The sequence below is a fragment of the Megalobrama amblycephala genome, linkage group LG14 (genome assembly GCF_018812025.1).
Source record: "Megalobrama amblycephala isolate DHTTF-2021 linkage group LG14, ASM1881202v1, whole genome shotgun sequence".
NCBI classification, from domain to species: Eukaryota; Metazoa; Chordata; class Actinopteri; order Cypriniformes; family Xenocyprididae; genus Megalobrama; species Megalobrama amblycephala.
This window is the reverse complement of record NC_063057.1, coordinates 367,501-388,967: the sequence shown is the minus strand read 5'-3', so window position 1 is coordinate 388,967 and position 21,467 is coordinate 367,501. Positions and strand designations below refer to the sequence as shown.

General features: G+C 36.0%; 2 protein-coding genes and 1 long non-coding RNA gene across 4 annotated transcripts in view; all 3 read right to left on the bottom strand.

Annotated features, from left to right (window-relative positions):
* Positions 1–428: 428 nt before the first annotated feature.
* LOC125246227 lies at positions 429–4,214 on the bottom strand. Its single transcript, XR_007179788.1, has 4 exons — positions 3,308–4,214; positions 2,942–3,175; positions 1,445–1,498; positions 429–813 (listed from the first exon to the last, which is right to left on the bottom strand). It is a non-coding gene; the product is annotated as an uncharacterized LOC125246227 (long non-coding RNA).
* A 1,699-nt stretch (positions 4,215–5,913) lies between these two features.
* On the bottom strand, positions 5,914–18,261 carry LOC125244840 (chemokine-like protein TAFA-2). Its single transcript, XM_048155188.1, has 6 exons — positions 17,925–18,261; positions 10,725–10,795; positions 8,880–9,035; positions 7,934–8,058; positions 7,155–7,204; positions 5,914–6,214 (listed from the first exon to the last, which is right to left on the bottom strand). The coding sequence occupies exons 2-5, from the start codon at positions 10,792–10,794 to the stop codon at positions 7,175–7,177; spliced, it is 381 nt and encodes a 126-aa protein (XP_048011145.1). The 5' UTR covers position 10,795; positions 17,925–18,261; the 3' UTR covers positions 5,914–6,214; positions 7,155–7,174.
* Positions 18,262–19,153: 892 nt separating this feature from the next.
* Positions 19,154–21,467, bottom strand: part of etv6 (ETS variant transcription factor 6) — a 16,381-nt gene continuing 14,067 nt past the window's right edge. For both annotated transcript variants that reach the window (XM_048155186.1, XM_048155187.1), the window contains exons 5-8: positions 21,262–21,467; positions 20,871–21,013; positions 19,705–19,805; positions 19,154–19,601 (exon numbers count right to left, since the gene is read on the bottom strand). The exon at positions 21,262–21,467 is cut by the window's right edge and continues 367 nt beyond it. In XM_048155186.1, the coding sequence (XP_048011143.1) occupies positions 19,499–19,601; positions 19,705–19,805; positions 20,871–21,013; positions 21,262–21,467 (553 nt within the window). In that variant the 3' untranslated portion in view covers positions 19,154–19,498. The remainder of the gene's footprint in view (positions 19,602–19,704; positions 19,806–20,870; positions 21,014–21,261) is intronic.

Below are 21,467 nucleotides of genomic sequence, written 5' to 3'. Positions count from 1 at the left end.
TTAGGTTTTATTTTTCTTCTCCAGGGTGGAGCAGCTTTAGGAGGAAAACTGGAAATCCCAGATCTCTTAATCACCTGATGGATTCAATGAAGAAGTTTAAACTGAGTCAGTCAGGACTGATTTAAAGCTTTCTGATATCGGAAGACGAACATGAAGAAAGACTGTATTTTGGCAACACTTGCATCACGTTTTATTGCAAATATTATTTACAGACTGACAGCGGGTGAAAGATGCGAGAGTTTCCGTGTCCCCGGAGCTCAGAGTTCATCTTTAATCTGATTATTTTAATGGGCTGCTCAGATTAATTGAGATTATCCTAAATGTCAGACGCCATAAGTGCCGACAAATGTCAATAGAGAGAGAAAGATTTCATACGTACAGATGAAATGTCATGGGCAGCGGATAATATTTCAGCTTTAATTAAGCGTGTGTGTGTTTTCAACCTCTTGAGAATCATAGACAATATTGCAGGAATCACAAAGAAACAGCAGATTCATTCACACAGATCGTTCCTGATTATTAACATTCTCAAAACGTTCTCCGGTAACGTTAATAGAACGTTGGTTCAAAGTTATCTGGTCTTTAATAATGTAGCACAAAAACATCATTCATGAAGCGTTTTATTTCTCAGACGTTTTAGTTGGACGTTGTTAACCTGTAGTGTTTAGTTTTTATGAATCATTCACATGCACCGGCGGATCTGGAGCTGCGAGTGAATCAGGTGTTTCTCACCTCTGCAGGTGTCAGACGGTCCCTGAACACACGCCGTATGACTGCAGATGTTCCTCCAGGGGCCGAACGAAAGAGACATCACTGCTGACACACATTACTGAGATCAGCTCTCATTTCAAGAGATACCGAGGAGTCTGAACAACACACACACACACAGATTTTTGACCCCTGTCTGTCATTGGTCAGACAAACAGATAGTCCCGCCCCCAAACTCTCTCCTGATGCTCAATTACTAAGAACTTCAAGACCTTCTTAAATGACTCTGAACATTAAACAGCATCAGAAAAAGTCCATGAGATAAAAGTGAAATCTTCCTGATGTGAAATTAACAATTAATGTGGCCGGTGAGAGCGAGGTCACCTGATCTCAGGCCGCCGCTCTGATCAATATTACAAGCTCGTTAAGTGTGATTAATCTTCTTCCTGCTGCAGCGCTGCATCCTGAGCTCTGTCTACTCTAATCACCTCTGAACGACGAACTGAAACGTTCTGCTAACGTTCCCATTAAGTTATGAAAATGTTAGTAAAAAACGTTGTTTCTTGGTTATATGAACGTTAAGAGAACATTCAAACATTATATGAACGTTACTTTTGAATGTTCTATGAAACAAGTCCAAAAATGTCCAGCTGAAACATTTGAGAACGTTGTGCTAACGTTTTGAGAACCTTACTTTAACTTTGAATCATTGTTCATAACTTTGAGAGAACCTTACCAGAACGTTCTGAGAACCGTCTTTCCTTCTACATCTCCAACATCAGTTTCAGTTCTGAAGGAGGAAGAAAAACACTCGTGAGAATGGAAAGATGGAGCTGATCTGACAGAAGAGATTCCCAGAATGCATCAAAATGAAGTGAGTTTGAGCTTAAAACAAGAAATAAATGTCTTGCACTTACTTCAGTTTGATTCTGAACTGCAGTTTCAATCCTTCATCATTTCACAGGACGGAGCGATATAATAAATTCTGCATGTAATGATTAAATTTAAATACAGGGTTCAACAGTCCTCATTATTTTCTCTGAAATATTAAAAACCTCTAAATATTTAATGGGGTTCCAAAACTAGAGATGAATTAATTTGGGGAGAAAAAAAAATGTTTATGCTATAAAAGTTTCTTTAACTATGAAAGCCCATTTCCACCATAAATGCTTTAGTAAATCCTAATTATGATGAAAAAAAAATGTTTTAATTATGACATTATGACACAGAAAGTCAAGATTATGACATAAAATGTTATAAATATGACATAAAAAGTCATGACTATCATATCATGAAAATGATGACTAGCATATTATGATATAAACAGTGAAACAAGAATTTTTAAAACTGGAAAGTGAAAAAAATACTGAGGAAGAACCTTGTTTTGTTTTGTTTTTTTGCAGTGCATTCAAGTAATTTCTTGTGTTTATTTGTAGTTTTTGCAAGCGTTCTTCTCATATTTATCAGATGTTTTACCGCAGTGTTGTGAAATCAATAGAGGTCAGTTATTTTTACCGGTAAGTATGAATGACGCTCTTCATGTTTGTGAGGTCACATTCATGTCATCATTCATGAAAACAAGACGTCCCGCTGTTTACGGCGCTCGATCGGCTCTGATGTCTCCGGGTCGATGCTGACGGATCCTTCTGGGATGTTCCTTCATCAATTACAGACGGCTGTGGTTTTCAAATATTTCACCGCGACCCGACGCTGAGCTCACGATAAGACACTTCAGGTCTGATTTCTACAGCAGGAGGATCTTTTCTTCAGTATTGTGACGTACATCTGAGTGAAACGGATTATTGGGGAAAAATGTGTTGAGATTGGGGCGTGGCTCTCAGGAGTGAGCTTGCGGGGGCGGGGTTTAATGAACTACTATAACGATATCGTTTAAAAAAATCGTTCGAAATATAGACGTTCAGAGGAGCAGAGTCCACACCACAACTATAACCAATAATGGCACAGAGAAATTATATTGTTTGAATCACTATTTTTTCCCAGCTAATAAACGATAAAAACAGCCAATCAGAATTAAAGCTACATGCAGTGGGCTACTTTAATGCTGTTGCCGCGGGTTGTTTTTCATGTCCGCGGGTTGAAGCGACCTCAGATAACATGATATTTATTTCGACTTGACAGTCATATACACCTATAGGATGGCTTGAGGATGAGTAAATCATGAGATAATTTTCATTTTAGTGTGAACTATCCCTTTAACAAGCTGAAGTTGTACCTTTGGACAGCAGCGTTTTTGAGCTTCTTCACTCTCTGTGAAACTTCTGGAGTCACGCAGACTCCTGTGAGCAATGCTAATCAGCTCCAGTCCTCCGGCGGTCGAGAGGTTCGGCTGCCCGCTGACATCCCAGAGATCAGAGCTACATCCACCCGGAGAGAAGGACGCGGCTCGCCTGAAGCCACAGACGCCTGGAGTCCAGAGGCCACGAGCGCCGCGAGTGTGTGGAGACTTCTGAAGATGGAGAGACGAGGCGATCATATCAACATGTCTGGAAACTTGATTCCAACTGAACTAAACTCTTAGAAGGAAGGGATGTGCAACATTAATGATTATCATGATGAACAAAATGTGCAAGAATCATACATTTTTGTTGTTGGTTACAGAACCAGGGACAAATAAACGTATTAAAAAAATCCCGATAGCCTCGTGGGTAGCACCGACATATAGCGCCGTTGCACTTCGGGTGACCCGAGTTCTAGTCCCGGCTTGCGGACCCTTCCTGATTCCGTCCCCCTCTCTCTCTCTTCCTGTTTGTTTACTGTCCTATCATAATAAAAGACAAAAATAAATCTTTAAAAAAAAAAAAACAATCTCACTCTCGTTATTACAATCCATTTTTAGAAACACAAAAGCAGTGGATGCTTTCAAACTCCTCCTAAAAAAACACCATCAAATTATTATTTTTAGATTATACACAAACATTTAATTCACATAATTAATTATTAGGCTACATTTATAAAATGACATTATAAACAATTAGCATTTACAAACACACATGAAATAAAAGCATCCTGTAAGTTCATCTGGAGGTCTTCAGCATTAGTCAGATGATGAGCGTCTCTCATGTGAGTGATTACAATCATCAGCGCGCGAGAATCTGACACGTCTGACAAAAGCGTCTGACAGACAGACAAACACGACGCTTTAGAAACGCTCGCTCATTGTGCTGGAGCTCTTGTCATTCTCTTCAATAGATTATTTCAGCACACGACAATAGCTGCACACATGACTTCATGTTCATCATGAACAGATTCAGGTGTTCATCACAGTTCATTTCATACAGCAGCTTTTCTTCGGAGGATAATTGATGTGTCACACACTGACAGCAGAGCAGCGTCTGTTCAGTGTTTGTTCAGCATCATTCTGATCCAGTCTGACACGAGCGAGTCCCGCCGCAGAACCGTCTTCCTCCGGGAAGAGACACTAACCGACCCCAGAGACACCGAGACATGTTCGGAAAACACGATCGAGTCCCGCGAGGAGCTGCTGCATGATCCGGGTTCATCAGAGATGCACGAATGATATAGGGTCTCAAACAATACAAATAAAATAATGAATAAAGATATTATTAAAAAAAAACAGGTCTGAAACTAAATAAAATGCTTGAATAAAAGAAAAAAATAGTAGAGTCTAAAACTATACAAAAAAATTAATAAAATAAAATATAAAAACAACACAAAACAAAGCAAAAAATAATTTAACATTTTTTAAAAAACAAAACAAACTAACATAATTATATTTTTAAAAATAAAATAAAATTTTCTAAAACAAAATAGATAAAAAAACTAAAATAAAAAAATACCAGGGCTTAGAACAAAATAAAATAATGAATAAAAATAAAATAAAATTGTAAAATAAATAATAAAAAACAAAAGGGTATAACACTAAATAAAACAGTAAAATAAAACAAAAAAACAAAAAATAGAGTCTAAAACTATACAAAATGCCAGAATAAAATAAAAGTAACATAAAATAAGGAAAATAATAATAATAAATAAATAAAAAGATGGTTCTAAAACAAAACAAAACAATAATAGAATTAAATAAAAAAGAAAAGAAAAAATAGGGTCAAAAATACAAAAAAATAAAAATAAAAAAGAACACTGTATAAAACCAAACCAAAAAAATAAAATAAAATAAAATAATATAATAAAAAAAAATTCAATAGGGTCTGAAACAAATAAATCAATAAAAGTTGACACTTGCACTTCAATAGTGTATCTGCTGAGAAAAATCCTTTTCTTATGATTTAAATATATATTTCATATAACAGAAAGGCGTCTGTACATATTAAAGGACACAGTGTGTGTGAAGCAGTCTGGGATTGTTTATCCAGATATTGCTGACGTGAAGTAAATTAATCTGCTGCGTCTCGCGGGGCGATTCTGTCACGCCGAATAAACTCTTTCATTCACCGGCGTTTAAACAGCAGAGTCGTGAGTCGAGTTAATCTTTCCACAGGGATTCAAAGTGTCCGACAGCATTTGCAGCGGTGCATGATGGTCTAGACCGCACTTCAGTTAGCAGATCTAATATGAACCAGTGTGAACAATCCGAGATCCGAACATCAGTTCTGTCAAAACGAATCATTAGAGTGATTCACTGATTCTCTGATCACACGCCAAAACCTCTCGAGTTTATTCTGCTTTGTGAATTACAGCTTGATGATTTAATTATGGTTTAAACTCGAGATCGGTTAGATATTTTACAAAAAACTGTAAAAGATCTAACAATAAAAATAGTAAAAACAGTAAAAATAGCAGTTAAATGTACGATTTTGGAAGTAAAAAAGAAAAATCAGCTTATAATTTACAGCGAAAATTCCCTGTGTGACGCATTTTGTAAAACTTATGTTTCTTCTTCTTATCATTTATGCACATCAGGGATTTATGCTGGTAAATGAATGTTTATTGCATTATTTTAGTGTTTCCACAATGGTGCAAATCTACACAATCCGTTTAAAATATTTACTGTATTTTTACAGAATTATTTGGGCAATCACAGCTGTCAGTTTTTTGTTTTTCACTAAAAACGACAGGATTTTTTTGTTTCTCAGTGAAATGAGCCACCTGAGGGTCATTTAAGGACTTCCCGCTCCGCTGGAAAACACCCAGACACGGAACAAACCCTGAGACGAGCCGCTCACAAGCTGCGGGAGAAACTTGAGAGAGAAAACTAAAAAGACTTGCTGGATTAAGACAATCATGGTTTATTATGAGCGTATGCATCATTTACATACAGAAAAACCTGCAGTAGTCTTGTTTGATATGAGGATACATGAACATTCATATTAGAAATACAGGAAGAAAGTGTTCAGGTCAGACGTCCGTATCCGTGTTCATGATCTGACCGTTTAGAGTTTAGAGTTCATGGAGTCTCTCCTGATCCTGTGATATTCCCACTAATCACCAAACCTGTGTCCTGCAGTCCGGAGCTCACGTCTGAATGTGTCCGAGAGCGAAGACGTGACGCAGACGTCTCTCCAGGTGTCTGAAACAGTTAAAACAAAGTGTTAAACAAGTTTTAACCCTAAAAAATAGAGCACAAAATCCGTTCCGAAAGTAAAATCTCCATTCATGTTTATCGATAAATTTATAAAGCGTTAAAGTCAGCCCTGTTTGTTAATCGACACTATTTTCTTCTCCTCAGCCCACATTATTTAAACTTATTCTCAAAATAATTGTGTTTGACAGCAGAATTCATGGTGAAAACTGCATTACCCATGATGCTGTGAAAAAATTCCACCAATCAGAGCGCAGTGACAAGCAAAACGCACCAAAAGAGCTTGTTAGCTCCGCCCACTCCCATGAAGCACCACAAATATATATGCATATTTTTCAATAAACTTAAAATATATTGTTTTTATATATAGTAGGGCTGTCAAAATTTTAAAAAATTCAGTTTAACGCGTAAAAAATATTTAACACAATTAACGCAGCATCGTTTTTTTCCGTCATTACATTATATGATCACACTATCATTCATTCAAGCACGATAAGACGCAAAACTGGTTCTCTTTCGCGCTTAATCATACAAAAACCACACAAAAGTACGGCAAAATAAAGTCTCACATGACTGTAAAGAGTTGTTTCGGATGTGCGTCAGCTCTTAAAGTGACAGCAACCTAATAAACCTGCTGCTGTCTGTCATTAATAATGATCAAAGAACAAAAGAAAAAGAGAAAATTCAATAAATGAATCACTTTTGTAGCTTTAATAGACTGTGATAACTTTATTCAGTTTCTGGATATTTCCTACTTGTTAGATCAAATATTCAAAATATGTTAATTTGGAGATTAAATGTGAAATTATTATTTTTTAATGATTATTTTTCCCTCTTTTGCCGCGAGTGTCTCAAAATCCTGACAAACTCCATCATTGCTTTGATGATGATGATGATGAAGGGTTAGTGCTTTTGCAGGTCAGCTCACCTGTATCCGGTTTCAAGCGGTTACCAGAGCTGATCCCGGTCCGAGGAGATCTGTGCCGGCCGTAACATGGGAAATGAAAGCAGGAAACGGCATTAGTTTAGTGTTTCATACAGAAAAGAAAGATATACCATTTTTGAGGTTGGCATGGTTTATTTGTGAATCGATGGAGACCACCGCAGCTCCGCGTCTGAAGATGCCGCGGATATTTAGGATCAATAATTAGGCTCCAGACAGGTTTGGCGAGGCCCTTTAAATAATTGATAGACGTTGAACAAGCTCATACAGTCGTCATAACCAGGAGAAGGACATTTGCATTGGGTTACTATTAAAAGCTTCTAATTAAAGCAGCCGATATGTTCCTTTAGCGGCTGGTGACGGCTGAAGGGTGTTGTGGTGACACACTAGTCATTAATGGGGCTAAAAGCTTCATCTGCTCGTGAGGTGGTAACAAATGATCCCGAAGACGGATTGATGTGACCTTCAGCGACAGAGAGCTGCTCAAACTGACCCACATACAGCTAATTTCCCTTTGAATTAAGTTTATTTTTTTACCTCTTGTTTTAAAGGGGTCATGAACTGCGTCGTTTCATTGTTTCATAATGTTTCCTGGCGTGCACTTATAATGTTAGTATGATTTTAACATCAAAAATGGTCATAATTTAGAAATAAAAGGCATTTTTCCTTCACTGATTTTATCCAAAAGCTCAGTTCATGACCCCTTTAAGCAAAGCTGGAGATGTGTTAGACATCGGTTGAGAAGATCATGAAAGTCTTCATACCTTGGTGGTCTTGATCTTGTTCCCGGTCGCGCAGCTCCAGCCTTTGAGATCCGGCAGCACTTTACACTCCTCTCCATCCAGACACGGATGCATCTGACACCACCACTTCTGCTCCACTATAGAGGCTGAACACACACACACACACACACACACACACACACAGATGATGGAGGGAATGACCAACAGGTTAAGTACTGATGGTGTTTTACAAACGACGGAGGACATTAGAGCCGCACTTTAATTTGCAGAGAATGTCAGAGACAAAATGTCAGCGAATAGGTCAGACGGCACTCAGGGGCCCGAACCCATCCGAACGGCCATCCGGACGCTAAGATTCATTTCATAGAGCATTATGGGTGGGATGATTAGAGCCGATCACGGTTTAATCAGCCACTAATGTTTCTTCATTAACAGACAGACGTTAAACACGGTCGCTAATGATGCGCTCTGATTCATCTGAGAAAAACTTACTGAGTGAACATTCTTTCAACACTAAATGTTTTATGTTAAATGTTCTGGCAAGGTTCTCTCAAGGTTATGAACAAACGTTCTTCCAGTAAATAGAACGTTCGTTCAAAGTTATCTGGTCTTTAATAACGTTCTCAGAACGTTAGCACTAAAAATGGAACATTTTTTTCCTGAAATGTTTCAGTTGGACGTTTTTTAATTGTTTCAGAACGTTCAGAGAACATTCAAAAGTAACGTTCACATAATGTTTGAGGAATCATACAATGGAATGTTCAAGAAAAAATGTTCAGAGAACATTCAGAAATAAAGTTTTCATAACTTAAAAGTATTAGATGATATTTTTGGTACGCCGAGTGAATGTCAGCTGGTGTTGTTCTCATGATCTCGCTCTAAAGTGAGGATTCGTTCAAGCTCGAGCTTCTAGAGTATCTCAGGATATCCGGCCGGTGGTTGTGTGATTGACGCTCCTCATACGTACCGTCCACGCAGGACGGAGCCGCTCTGGTCGTTCCCGCCACTTGTCCTGGGAAACACGAGCACTTGACGGTCTGTGATCGCTCCTCGATCTTGTTCCTGTTGCAGCATCGATGCAGCGCCACCACCTCACACGTGCCCGTCCGCACCTCACGCAGCACTGCACGCACACACACACACACACACACACACACACTAAACCATTAAAACACCTGAGATAACATAAAAGTGCAACATTTCTCATTTTCATGTTGCTTTTCTGAAAAATTCATCAAAATAAAGTGAGTTTGTGCTTAAAACAAGAACAAATATCTGCCAATGAGTTTAGAAAAATACACAATTCAAAATGAAAACAAGATTATTTTTGGCAGATATTTGTTCTAGTTTTAAGCACAAACATTCATTCAAAAACTTCACTGCAAAAAATGCTGTTCTTACTTAAGCAAAATAATCTTATATCAAACCAAAAATAAGATATATAATCTTGTTTTGTTTGGATTAAGATTATTTTGCTTACCCCAATGGCAGATTATTTTGCTTGTTTTAAGGAAAAACTTTGACTTATTTTTCCTAAAAACAAGAAAATAATTTTTACTTGTCAAGAAAATGCTGCTTGATCTAAGAATTTTTAGATATTTGGACTGGAAACAAGACAAAAATTCTAAGAACAGCATTTTTTGCAGTGTTAAACTGAAATTAAATTTAAATAGCGATATTGAAATAAAAAACTCATAAAATGACAAAAGCACATAATGAAATGACTAAAAATTAAAATGAAAACTAAAAATATAAAACTAAAAGCGAATTAAAAATACTATAATTACACTAAAACAAAAAATAGCTAAAATAATAATTAATAAAAATGACATAGGCCAAATTGAGTGTGTGTGTGTGTGTTTTTGGATCCCTGTCTCAGAGCTGACGAGCTTTTCTAATTAAAATGCGTTTGCATGACTGACACTAGAGAGATCTGCTGGGATCTGACAGGAATGTGTTCAGCCAACAGGAAACAGGAAGCACACGGTTGTGATTTGCTCTGTTGAACTGGTCATGTGACCATCCTTCAGCTTTAAGATCACTGCAAACCTGACGTTCTTCCTCAGTGTTTCAGCAAAAATATCTAAACATTCTTAAATCAAGATTAATTTTTTCAGTTTAACGCGTTAAAAATATTTAACACAATTAACGCAGCATCCGTTTTTTTTCCGTCATTACATTATATGATCACACTATCATTCAATCAAGCGCGATAAGATGCAAAATTGTTTCTCTTTCACGCTTAAACTTACAAAAAACACACAAAAGTACGCCAAAATGCCCTCTTTGTCGAGTATCCTCATAAGCACAGTCTTAAATTAGTTAAATAAAGTCTTAAATGACGGTAAAGAGTTGTTTCGGATGTGCGTCAGCTCTTAAAGTGACAGCAGCCTAATAAACCTGCTGCTGTCTGTCATTAATAATGATCAAAGAACAAAAGAAAAAGAGAAAATTCAATAAATGAATCACTTTTGTGGCTCTAATACGGATAAATCTATATTTAATTTATCATTTTATCAAGAGAAATGACTGAAGATATTAATTACTGAAAAATTGGTCATGATGATCTGAGTTTGTGCTTAAAACAAGAACAAATATCTAACAATTTGAGTTAATTGAAATAGACTAAAATTAGATTAATAAAAATGAAATAAACAAAAGCACTAACTGGAAATAACAATTTAATAAAAACTAAAATAAAAATAAACTTAAATAGAAATCTAAAAATGAAAAACAAAAGCTAATTCAGAATATTAATAAGACTTTAATAGTATATAACAACAGTGAAGTAACCGAACGAAACGAAACCCACCGTGATGTTCCCGGGAATGAGCTGAAGATCCCAGGAGAAGCAGCAGCAGAAGCAGAACTCTCTCACTCATCCTGCACACAAACACCAGGATCAGAGTCACGGATCTTCATCGGTTCAGTCTGTAAACTGACGGACACTCAGCGCGTCTGTTTTATTGCCTCGCATGTTTCGGTAATCATTTTAAACTTTCTGCAGGTGTCAATGAGGAACAATCCCAGATTTTCTCATTAAACTCCTGTTGCACATCATCTTCTGGTCGTCAGTGATCCAGTAAACGATCTCACTCACACTGACGCTAATTACTGGCAGCTCTTCGGATCGCTTACACACGGATTATGAGCTGATATGAACACCTTCAATATTCCATTACGGAGGAGCTGGAGATCCGAGCGCCTGTTCCCAGATCTGTGTGAGGAGTGATGACATCATCTGAGACTGACACACACACACACACACTTTGGCAGTTACTACTAATCAAACTGCAATTTCTCCGATATAAAAATGTTTTAGAAGTGTGTGAAAAATCTCTCTCCACTTCATTATTATTTATTATATATTTATTAAATTATAAAAACTAATATTAATAAATAAAAATATTATTATAGTAATAATATTGTACTGTACAATAAAACAGTAAGTGTGTAATATGAGATCTGGTGTAACTCCAGACGCTCGTCATCCGTGTCATGATCACATGTTCAATCATAAAGCGTTAAAGCTGTAATTAAATGACAAACTGACCAAAAATAACCTCCTACATGACAGCGTTATAAATTCTGTTTTTCACGAGCCGTTACTACAACACATATTAACATGTACATCCTGAATTATACATTAAATCTGAGGTCGCACTAATATTTATGCTCGTTTCACGCTAATAAACGGTGTGTAATTGCCGTCGAGTGTCTTTCTTCAGAATCACCTTGGGAATCTGATCAAATGACCTTATAAGAGTCTTTAATTCAGCGCCGGAGGGGAGAAACGCAGACTTATTTTCTCATTAAGAATCTGTCAGAGAGGAACGAGCCGTTTCTAATTGTGTGTTTTATTCTAAAAGCTCCTCATGTTTAATTCAGCTCTTTGTGTTGTACTGCAGACCCGCAGGACATCTGCATAATTTATGCTGCAGAACACGGCGGGAAACTTTGGACTGTTGCAGACATTAATAAACTCGCATACATCAGCCAGATGAATTATTAAAATAAAAATCTAGTCAGGTTAAAAATGAGAGGAGTCTGTGTTCCCTCATCACGCCGTACGTCTCTCAGGAGTGCGTTCACTCGCTCCGAACGGAAGATCAAATAAATAAATCACTTCAAACATTATGGTTTCCATTTCACAGCTCAACACGATTGGCTTCTGTTGGAGCCGTCACACCACATTAGATGTTTAACAGCTGAAATCGTGGTGGAAAACTACATTACCCATGATGCTGTGCGGAAAATTCACCAATCAGAGTCGAGACAAGCTCTAAAATATGATCAAAACTAATAAACCTGTTGCACACAATCGACAGCATGCTTTCTGTCTCACACACACACACACACACACATCAGGAGGCCAAATGTGTGTGTGTGTGTGTGTGTGCGCGAGTAGGGTTGCAAAGGGGTGGAAAGTTTCCGGTAAATTTACGGGAACTTAACCTCGGGAATTTTGGAAATATTCCAATTTGGAAACTTAATTGGAATTTATTGGAATTAATTGGAAATTTTGGGAAATTTATATAAAATGTATCATATAAAAACATAAATATAAACATTTTGTTTGGTCATAACATGAAATAACAGTTATTTATTTTTTGCATTCAATTAATTCTAATTTAGTAAATATGTAAAATAAATATATTTTTATTGCAGCAATTGTTATGTGTTATTTATTTCAGTGTCACATGATCCTTCAGAAATCATTCTAAGATGCTGATTTGATACTCAGTTATTATCAGTGTTGGAAACGGTTGTGCTGCTGAATATTTTTTTGGAACCTGTGATAATTTTTTCATGATTCACTGATTAATGAAACGTTAAAAAGAAAAGATTTTATTCAAAATAGAAATCTTTTCTAACAATATAATACTTTACTATCACTTTTTTTATATCAATTTCACACATCCTTGCTGAATAAAAGTATTAATTTCTTTCAAAAAAGAAAGAAAAAAATTACTGGCCCCAAAATTTTGAACGGTAGTGTATATTGTTACAAAAGATTTCTATTTTAAATAAATGCTGTTCTTTTTGATTATTTATTCATCAAAAATCCTGAAAAAAGTATCACAGGTTATTAAGCAGCACAACCGTTTCCAACATTGATAATTGGGCATCAAATCATCATATTAGAATGATTTCTGAAGGATCATGTGACACTGAAGACTGGAGTAATGATGCTGAAAATTCAGCTTTGATCACAGGATATAAATTATACTTTAATGTATATTAAAATAGAAAACCTTTATTTTAAATTGTAGTCATATTTCACAATATTACTGTTTTTTCTGTATTTTTGATCAAATGTGCATGTTATGGACTGGGGAATGCAGGGGGCGTGTCCTCAATATCCCAGCAGTAAGTCATGTGATGTGTGAGGAATGTGCAGGGTAAAAATTCAACTAAAATTGCATTAAATATGGTTGTTTTCACCAAAATTATGCTGCAACCCTGTTATAGGCTAACCTGTAATTTTGCAAATTCCCTGTTTATTCCCATTAATTCCCATATATTCCCATTAATTCCCATGGAAAGTTTACAGTTTTGAAAATTCCTGGAATTTTGCAACCCTATGTGTGAGTTTTGTTCACTTTGTGAATGAGGGACACGTTCTGCTGAAACACTCGCCCTGAAATCAACACAAAGCGACGTTCACAAGCCAAAAATTAAAGTCACTTTTGATTTCATGTAGACGTACAGCATGTAAGACACTGACTCGTTCCTGATCAGGATTAGGGTTGCAAAATTCCAGGAATTTTCAAAGCTGGAAACTTTCCATGGGAATTAACAGGAATTAATGGGATTAAACAGGGAATTTGCAAATTTGCAGGTTAGCCTATAACAGGGTACTTAAACGTAGTTGAAAAAAAAAAAAAAAAAACTTCTTGCAGCATAATTTTGGTGAAAACAACCATATTTAATGCAATTTTAGTTGAATTTTTACCCTGCACATTCCTCACACATCACATGACTTACTGCAGGGATATTGAGGATTGAGGAATTTTGGGGTCAGTAATTTTTTTTTTCTTAAGAAATGAATACTTTTATTCAACACGGATGTGTGAAATTGATAAAAAGTGACATTAAAGTGATATTGTTAGAAAAGATTTGAATAAATGTGGTTCTTTTTAACTTTTTATTCATCAGTGAATCTTGAAAAAATTATCACAGGTTCCAAAAAAATATTCAGCAGCACAACCGTTTCCAACACTGATAATATCTGAGTATCAAATCAGCATCTTAGAATGATTTCTGAAGGATCATGTGACACTGAAATAAATAACACATAACAATTGCTGCAATAAAAATATACTTATTTTACATATTTACTAAATTAGAATTAATTGAATGTGAAAAATAAATAACTGTTATTTCATGTTATGATCAAACAAAATGTTAATATTTAAACATTTTTATATGATACATTTTATATAAATAATCAGGATTCCTCAATCCGAGGTGTTTCTCACGCGGAGACATCAGGAGAATAAAGCGAGACGAGCGTCTCTCGTTCCAGTGTGAAGTTTCAATCAATCTGTCCTCCTCACACACACTGATCAATCTCTCGGTGTCGTATGAACGCTCTATTTCTGATCTGCTTTTAATTGCTCTCTTTCTGATGGCAGCATCAATAACCAACACAAAAATAATGCGCCCGCCTGTTTCACATCCGCCACGAGAGCCTTCAACGCTGATGTTCTTCCTCCCTTTTGGATCCTTTATTTAAAAGACAAACAATTCTCTAGAGCTTCATAACAAAGTAAAGAAATATTTGAAAGATATAAATGTGAATCTGAACAGAGAGGAGCTTTATCTGGCTTTCCTGCTGCTGTTTTTGTCTCGTCAGCAGTGCGTCGGGCCGTTAGAAACACATCCCAGCATGCTTTGTGTTTTCATTACACCTCTGAGAGATGAACGTTAATTATAATCACACACACGTGTGTTCAGAAGAACTCTGAATGGCTGATTGTCTGTGTTTTAGATGCATTTTCCTCTCGCTGAGAGCCTGAGAAATCACACAGCAGCTTCCAGAATCAACTAGCTTGACCTTTAACCCCGACATGACCTTTCCATCACCTGCAAATCTGCCCGGCCCACATTTCTGTTTTGTTTTCCATCATAAACATCTAAACATTCTTAAATCAAGACACTGGATGAGATTGACTTATTTCATTACATTTCCTTTTATAGTCTTCATCATTCCTCGTCAATCCCAGCTGTAGTTCCTCTCACGTCTCGTCTCTCGGCGCGCATCAGCATCGACTTGTTCTCTGACAAAAGTGTGATGAAAGGTGTCAGAAACGCGGTCTATTTTAGGCGCGTCGTGAGCGCGCTCTCATTGGACGCAGACGGGACAGGAAGTGACGGCTGATTATGTAGATGCATCTGAAACGACTTCAAAACAACCGCTTAATCAGAAACCTGCAAACATGATGTTCTTCCTCAGTGTTTCTGTCGTGTTTTCAAACATCTAAACATTCTTCATTTACTGGAGAAACAAAATGACTGAACATCTTAAAGCATTAGATCACTTCAGAATTAAAATGTCCTGATTATTTACTCTCCTCCATGTCATCCAAGATGTTCATGTCTTTCTTTCTTCAGTTTTGAGGAAAACATTCCAGGATTTTTCTCCATATAGTGGACTTCACTGGGGTTCAACGGGTTGAAGGTCCAAATGTCAGTTTCAGTGCAGCTTCAAAGAGCTCTACATGATCCCAGACGAGGAATAAGAGTCTCATCTAGAGAAACCATCTGACATTTTATAAAAAAAAATATACTTTTTAACCACAAATGCTCATCTTGCACTGCTCTGAGATGCTCCACGCATGACGTCATCATGTTGGAAAGGTCACGCATGACGGAAGTACCACAGTAGGGCGAAAAACTCGTTGTTTTACCTTTTTTTGTAAAGGCCGTTTGACTTTGTCTTTGACGTTCACTTTGTAAACACTGGATCGGTACTTCCGCCTACGTCACGCGTGAGCTTTCCAACATGATGACGTCATGCGTGGAGCATCACAGAGCAGTGCAAGACGAGCATTTGTGGTTAAAAAGTGTATAATTTATGTAGGAGAATCTAAACCTAAAATTAGAAACCTTTAAATAGCATAATAGGGGCACTTTAATTCAAAGGGAAAACAAGATTATTTTTCTGACTCTATTGGTGGATATTTGGATACAAACTTTTTTCAGGGAAACAAACTCATTTTTGCTTCTCCAGTAAATGTATCTTGATTTAAGAATGTTTAGATGTTTGTGCTGGAAGAACATCACTTTCTGGCCTTTCATCCATCGCCTCGCCGGACGCGTCAGGGTCGATCTCTCCTCCGTCTCAACAGGACACAATATGTTCAGAGACCAACACGAGTCCAGATTAATGCAGGACTCAAGGTGATGATGAGGACGGCCAATAATAGCAGACACACACACACACACACACACACATCGCTCAAGACCGAGATGAAAACATCTCTGCGCCTTCATTAGCCAGATTCAGGGGTGTTCGTCTGGCAGATCGGAGCGAGAATAGCAGTGTAATAACTAGAGTAAATGAAGAAAAACAAAGGAGAGTCGATCTAATTACAGCAACTCGTCAGACGGTCAGATGGCGCCTATTTCTTACACTCTCGCTGGTTTATTTTTGTTATAATCAGCATTAAGTGACAAGCTTGTTTGTGAGCCGGGAAACTCACAATGTATGAAAAAGTATAATAAAATCTGAAGTGAAGGCAGACACATGTTAAAAGAGTGTTTTAGTACAACAACGAGGTTATATGGGTTTGATTTAAGCTTCTTTTTTAATATATTTGTTTCTAACAACTACTTTTAAATTAGAATAATGTTTGTTAATTTCTACATTTGTTTGTTAAAACTCTAAATTCAGTTTCACTGTCCTGTGAAAAACACTAAATTAATCCAAGCATTTCTGCTGGACTTCAGATCTGGATTCAAACCTCGGAAACGCAGAAAACAAGGTCATTAGTGGCCGCATAACGACTCCAGAGACGCAGGAAGAGTCTCATTTGGGTTCTGACCATATTTACACTAAAGAGATGAATTGACCGACTCTAAACTAATGCGATAATGTGTTTTGTAATCATAAAATGCAAACAAAACATATTAGGAGACTCTCAAACATGCCATACTATCATTTAAATAAATAAATTCATAAATGTATACAATGCTCATCACTTACAAAAAAATACCATGATTCTTAGAAGTACCATGGTATTATATGGTACTATTGCAGAACTTCTACAAACATCAGTTTCTTTCCAAAATGTGTTTCCTTTCTTCGTGTGTGTGTGTTTGTGCAGATGATGCTGTCTATGTAGTCAAGTTCACTATTAATACTGTGGTAGTATATGGTACATTGAGTCAGATCACATATATAAATGGTACTTATTTTATTTGTAATGCAATTAAATAATAAAAAAATACCACAAAAATAAAGTAAAGCAAATCACATGGTATTACCATGGTATTTCAAATGTATTTTAAACGAATGTCAGTGAGTGTTTCTGCCACATAAGAAAATCACACTTTGGTAAATCTTAATTATGCCATAAAAAGTCAAAATTATGACATACTAAGTTAAAATTTGGACTTTTATGCTATAATTTTTATGACACACACAAAAAAATAAAATTGAGTTAGAGCCGAAATTAACATATGCTACATAAAAGTCACTTTCTATGTAATAATTATGCCTTTATGTCATTTTAATGTCATATTTTGACTTCGTAAGTCATCATTTTGACTTTTTATGTCTTAAAATTTTACAAAGGGTGGTTTTTGTAAAGTTTTTTTCTTTCTCTCTTTTTATGTGGCGGGAATATTGTCCTGTCAGTCACCAAACAATCAATAATCCACTTTAAACTTTCTTTTTATATATATTTCTGAAGTGTTTTATCTGTTTTATTCGTCAGCGTTCTGACTGACTGACTTTTACATGTATTTTAATCTCGCGAATGAAGGAATATTAATGAGTTTGTACCTGCCGCACGTGAGCTGCTCCTGATCAATCCATCCGATCAGCTCGATCAGTCCAGCGGGAGTCGGAGTTTGATCGCTCCAGGGTTCCGGTTCGGTTCGGTTCGGTTCAGTCAGCGGCGCATCGGCGTTTTCACATGATTCAGATCCGAGCGCGAGTTGAGCGCGTAACCGTCACTAACCGTCATTAACCGTCCCACAGCAGAATAAACGAGATTAATCCGATGGATGTTTCCCGCGTCTCCTGTTTAAATAAATTATGCCGTTAAATATGAGCCGTTAAAGGGCAAAAAGAGAAAAAGAAACAGATGCTGCTCTTCCCTGAGCTTCACACACACTGAATGACTGACTGAAACACACTCTCCCTCTCTCTCTCTCCCTCTCTCTCTCTCTCTCTCTCTCTCACACACGGTAAATTTCATCTACCATTTACATTATAATACCACGGTAATACCACGACTACCGAAAAACGTTCTATAATATAAAATAACGTTATTTGGTTTTTAATAATGTTCTCAAAACACAAAATTAATTTATAGCTCTTTGATGGAACGTTTTTTTCTCCTAGAACTTTCAGTTGGACGTTCGTCTATATAAGGTTTTTTAAATGTTACCACTCATGTAAGAACATTCAGAGAACATTCAAATGTAACGTTCCCATAATGTTTGAAGAATGATAAAATAGAATGTTTTTTTTTTTTTTTTTTAACTCTCAAAACCAAGAAAATGTTTTTAGAACATTTTAAAAACTGGACGTTCAGAAATAACGTTTTTATAACTTTTTTCGAACATATTTGTGTTACCTGAGATTATCGTGTAACATTCAAAGCACATTAATATGGCAATCCTTCATCATGGTAGCCTATTTAAAAAATATAATCAATGTACCATGCTAGCAGCGCAGTATTTTCTGTAATGATGTATTATTATTATTATAATATAGTCGTGATTGTGTGTTTATTATCAGCAGCGCGGGAAGTTTGAATGATGTAACGCTGATGTGTGCGCGTGGCGCCATCTTGTGGACGCGTCTGGTTCTGCATGTCGACGCTAATGCTTAATTTCACTACAGACACATGAAATGTTTATCTCCACAACTCTCTGTTTAAATAACCGTCTTAACATTCTCTTGTTTTATTGACAATATTTCTTACTTTAATGAATTTTGTAGGGAAATATTGTCCCCCCCCCCCAATAATACATGTACATAAAACAAACTCCATAAATATACACTTGTGTCACTCAGTAAAATTTATTGTAGAATTGAATCACATTTTCACCAGCATTCTAGTAATCCCACGTTTATACAAATCGCAACAGGTCTTCGTACAATATACTTACCAAAGAGAATTAAAAAGCTGCACCAACAATTTCTAGATCTGATTTGCAAAAAAGAGCATCGTTTGTCATTAAAATGATTGTCACCGTGAAGTTTGCTGAAGTTGAAGTACAAGACTAGAAAACAGAGTAAGATCAGGTTTGGACCGAGAGCAGTGCAGTGTGAGATCGTCGTGACGATACAGAGTTCAGAGGTCAGACGGACCGAGGCATCTTCGGCTTGAGAAGTTCACGCGGCGCTCAGCATTCCTCCTTCACGTAGATCTGTTCGTCTGTGTCCGACTCCAGGTGCTCCAGACGATCCGTCTGTCCGCTCATGATCTCGTCTGGGGTTTTCATGAACCTGCAGTACACACACACACACACACACACACACACACACACACACACGTTAACATGCGCAGCAGCGGAGGTGGTCAGTAACGCGTGAGGACGGCGGTCCTGACCTGAACAGCAGTCTCTGTCCCGGCTCCTTCCGGATGATGTTGAGTTTGTAGTAGTGTCTCAGCGCTCGCGACATCTTCTCATACGTCATATTGGTCCTGTTCTGTGCCACACACACCACACAACAACAATAAACCACCACTTACAGATATTACACTCACTGATACAACCATAACAATATCATAACATACACAATGCAGACATTAATTAAATTTATATATAATTAATTTTTATAATTTAATTAAATGTAATATTTAATAAATAAAAAATATAAAAATAAAAAGTTCAATTAAAATGAAGTATAAAAAAAGTTCATATTAAATTTCTAATATGTAATTAAATATTACATATTAAATTAAAAGTGAAATATTTAAAAAAAAATATTAAAAATGATTTACAATTTTTATAAAAAATAATGTTACAAAAGATTAAAAAACGATTTCAAATATTATTTTTTAATCTTTTGTAATATTTTGTATCAATTTAAAGAAAAATTTAAACCTTTTTAATATTTAATTAATGTATTATAAGGAATTTATGATTAAAAACTATTTAAAAATATATTTTTTTTATCACCAATTCCTTATAACAAATTAATTAAATATTAAAAATGTAAATTGTAATATTTTAAATGTAATTTTATTCCAATTTTATTAAAAAAAAAAGTTTAAGCATCAATTCCTTATTTCATATTTAATTTAATTTAATTTAAAACATAATTAAAAATTAAATATAAAAAATATTAAATAATTATAAATAATTTAATTTTATATTTAATTAAATATTAAAAATTAAAACAAAATAAGAAAAAAAATAAATTTAGCATTTAAGATGTATATTAATATTTTATTTAGTTTTTAATGCTTAATTAAAACCTTTTATAAATTTTAATTATTCTATTTTTTTTAAATTAGCTTAACCAATTCCTCATTTAATTTCTATTTTAAATTTTAATATTTAATTTAATTTTAAATTTAATAAAAAATGATAAACCAAATTAATAAATTAATTATATTTAATTAAATATTACAAATTAAATTAAAAAAATATTCAAATATTAAAAACGTAATTTTTTAAATATTTAATGTAGTTTTTAATGTAATTTAGTTTATTGTAATTATAAAGTATTCTAGCCCATGTGATGTTATTGTACGTTCTCTAATGGCACCTTATGGTTTCCCCACAGGCGGGCCAGGCCGTTGGGGTCCATGATCCGGAAGACTTTGGTATCGCGGTCCTCCCAGCGGATGTAGTTCTCGTAGCGACTGTCCGACAGCAGCTGATAGACGTAATCCCACAGGAGCCTGCAGTCTGACACGCCCACAACACACCACATCATCAATCACCACGACAACCGGGCAACAGTCACACTCCGCAAGTACAAACTACATTACCCATGATGCTGTACAGAGACAACTCTATTGGGAAAATTAATGAAAAAAAAAAAAAAAAAAAAAAAAATATTATATATATATATATATATATATATATATATATATATATATATATATATATATATATATATATATATATATATAAGAAAGAGGGCGGGGTCTGACCTGCGATGCGTCCCATGGGCGTGGCCTGTTCCTCGGGTGGCGAGACAGGCATGATGATCTGGTTGCGGTAGTGTCGCTCGTCCTGCAGGGGGAGCTGGTGAGCCGCGAGGTTCAAGCCGTGAGGCGCGTAGTGGACGGCGCTCTGCTGCTGACCTTTGCCCTCGCGCCCGTTCTCCTGAGGCGTGCCGCGGCTGTGCCTGAAGTCG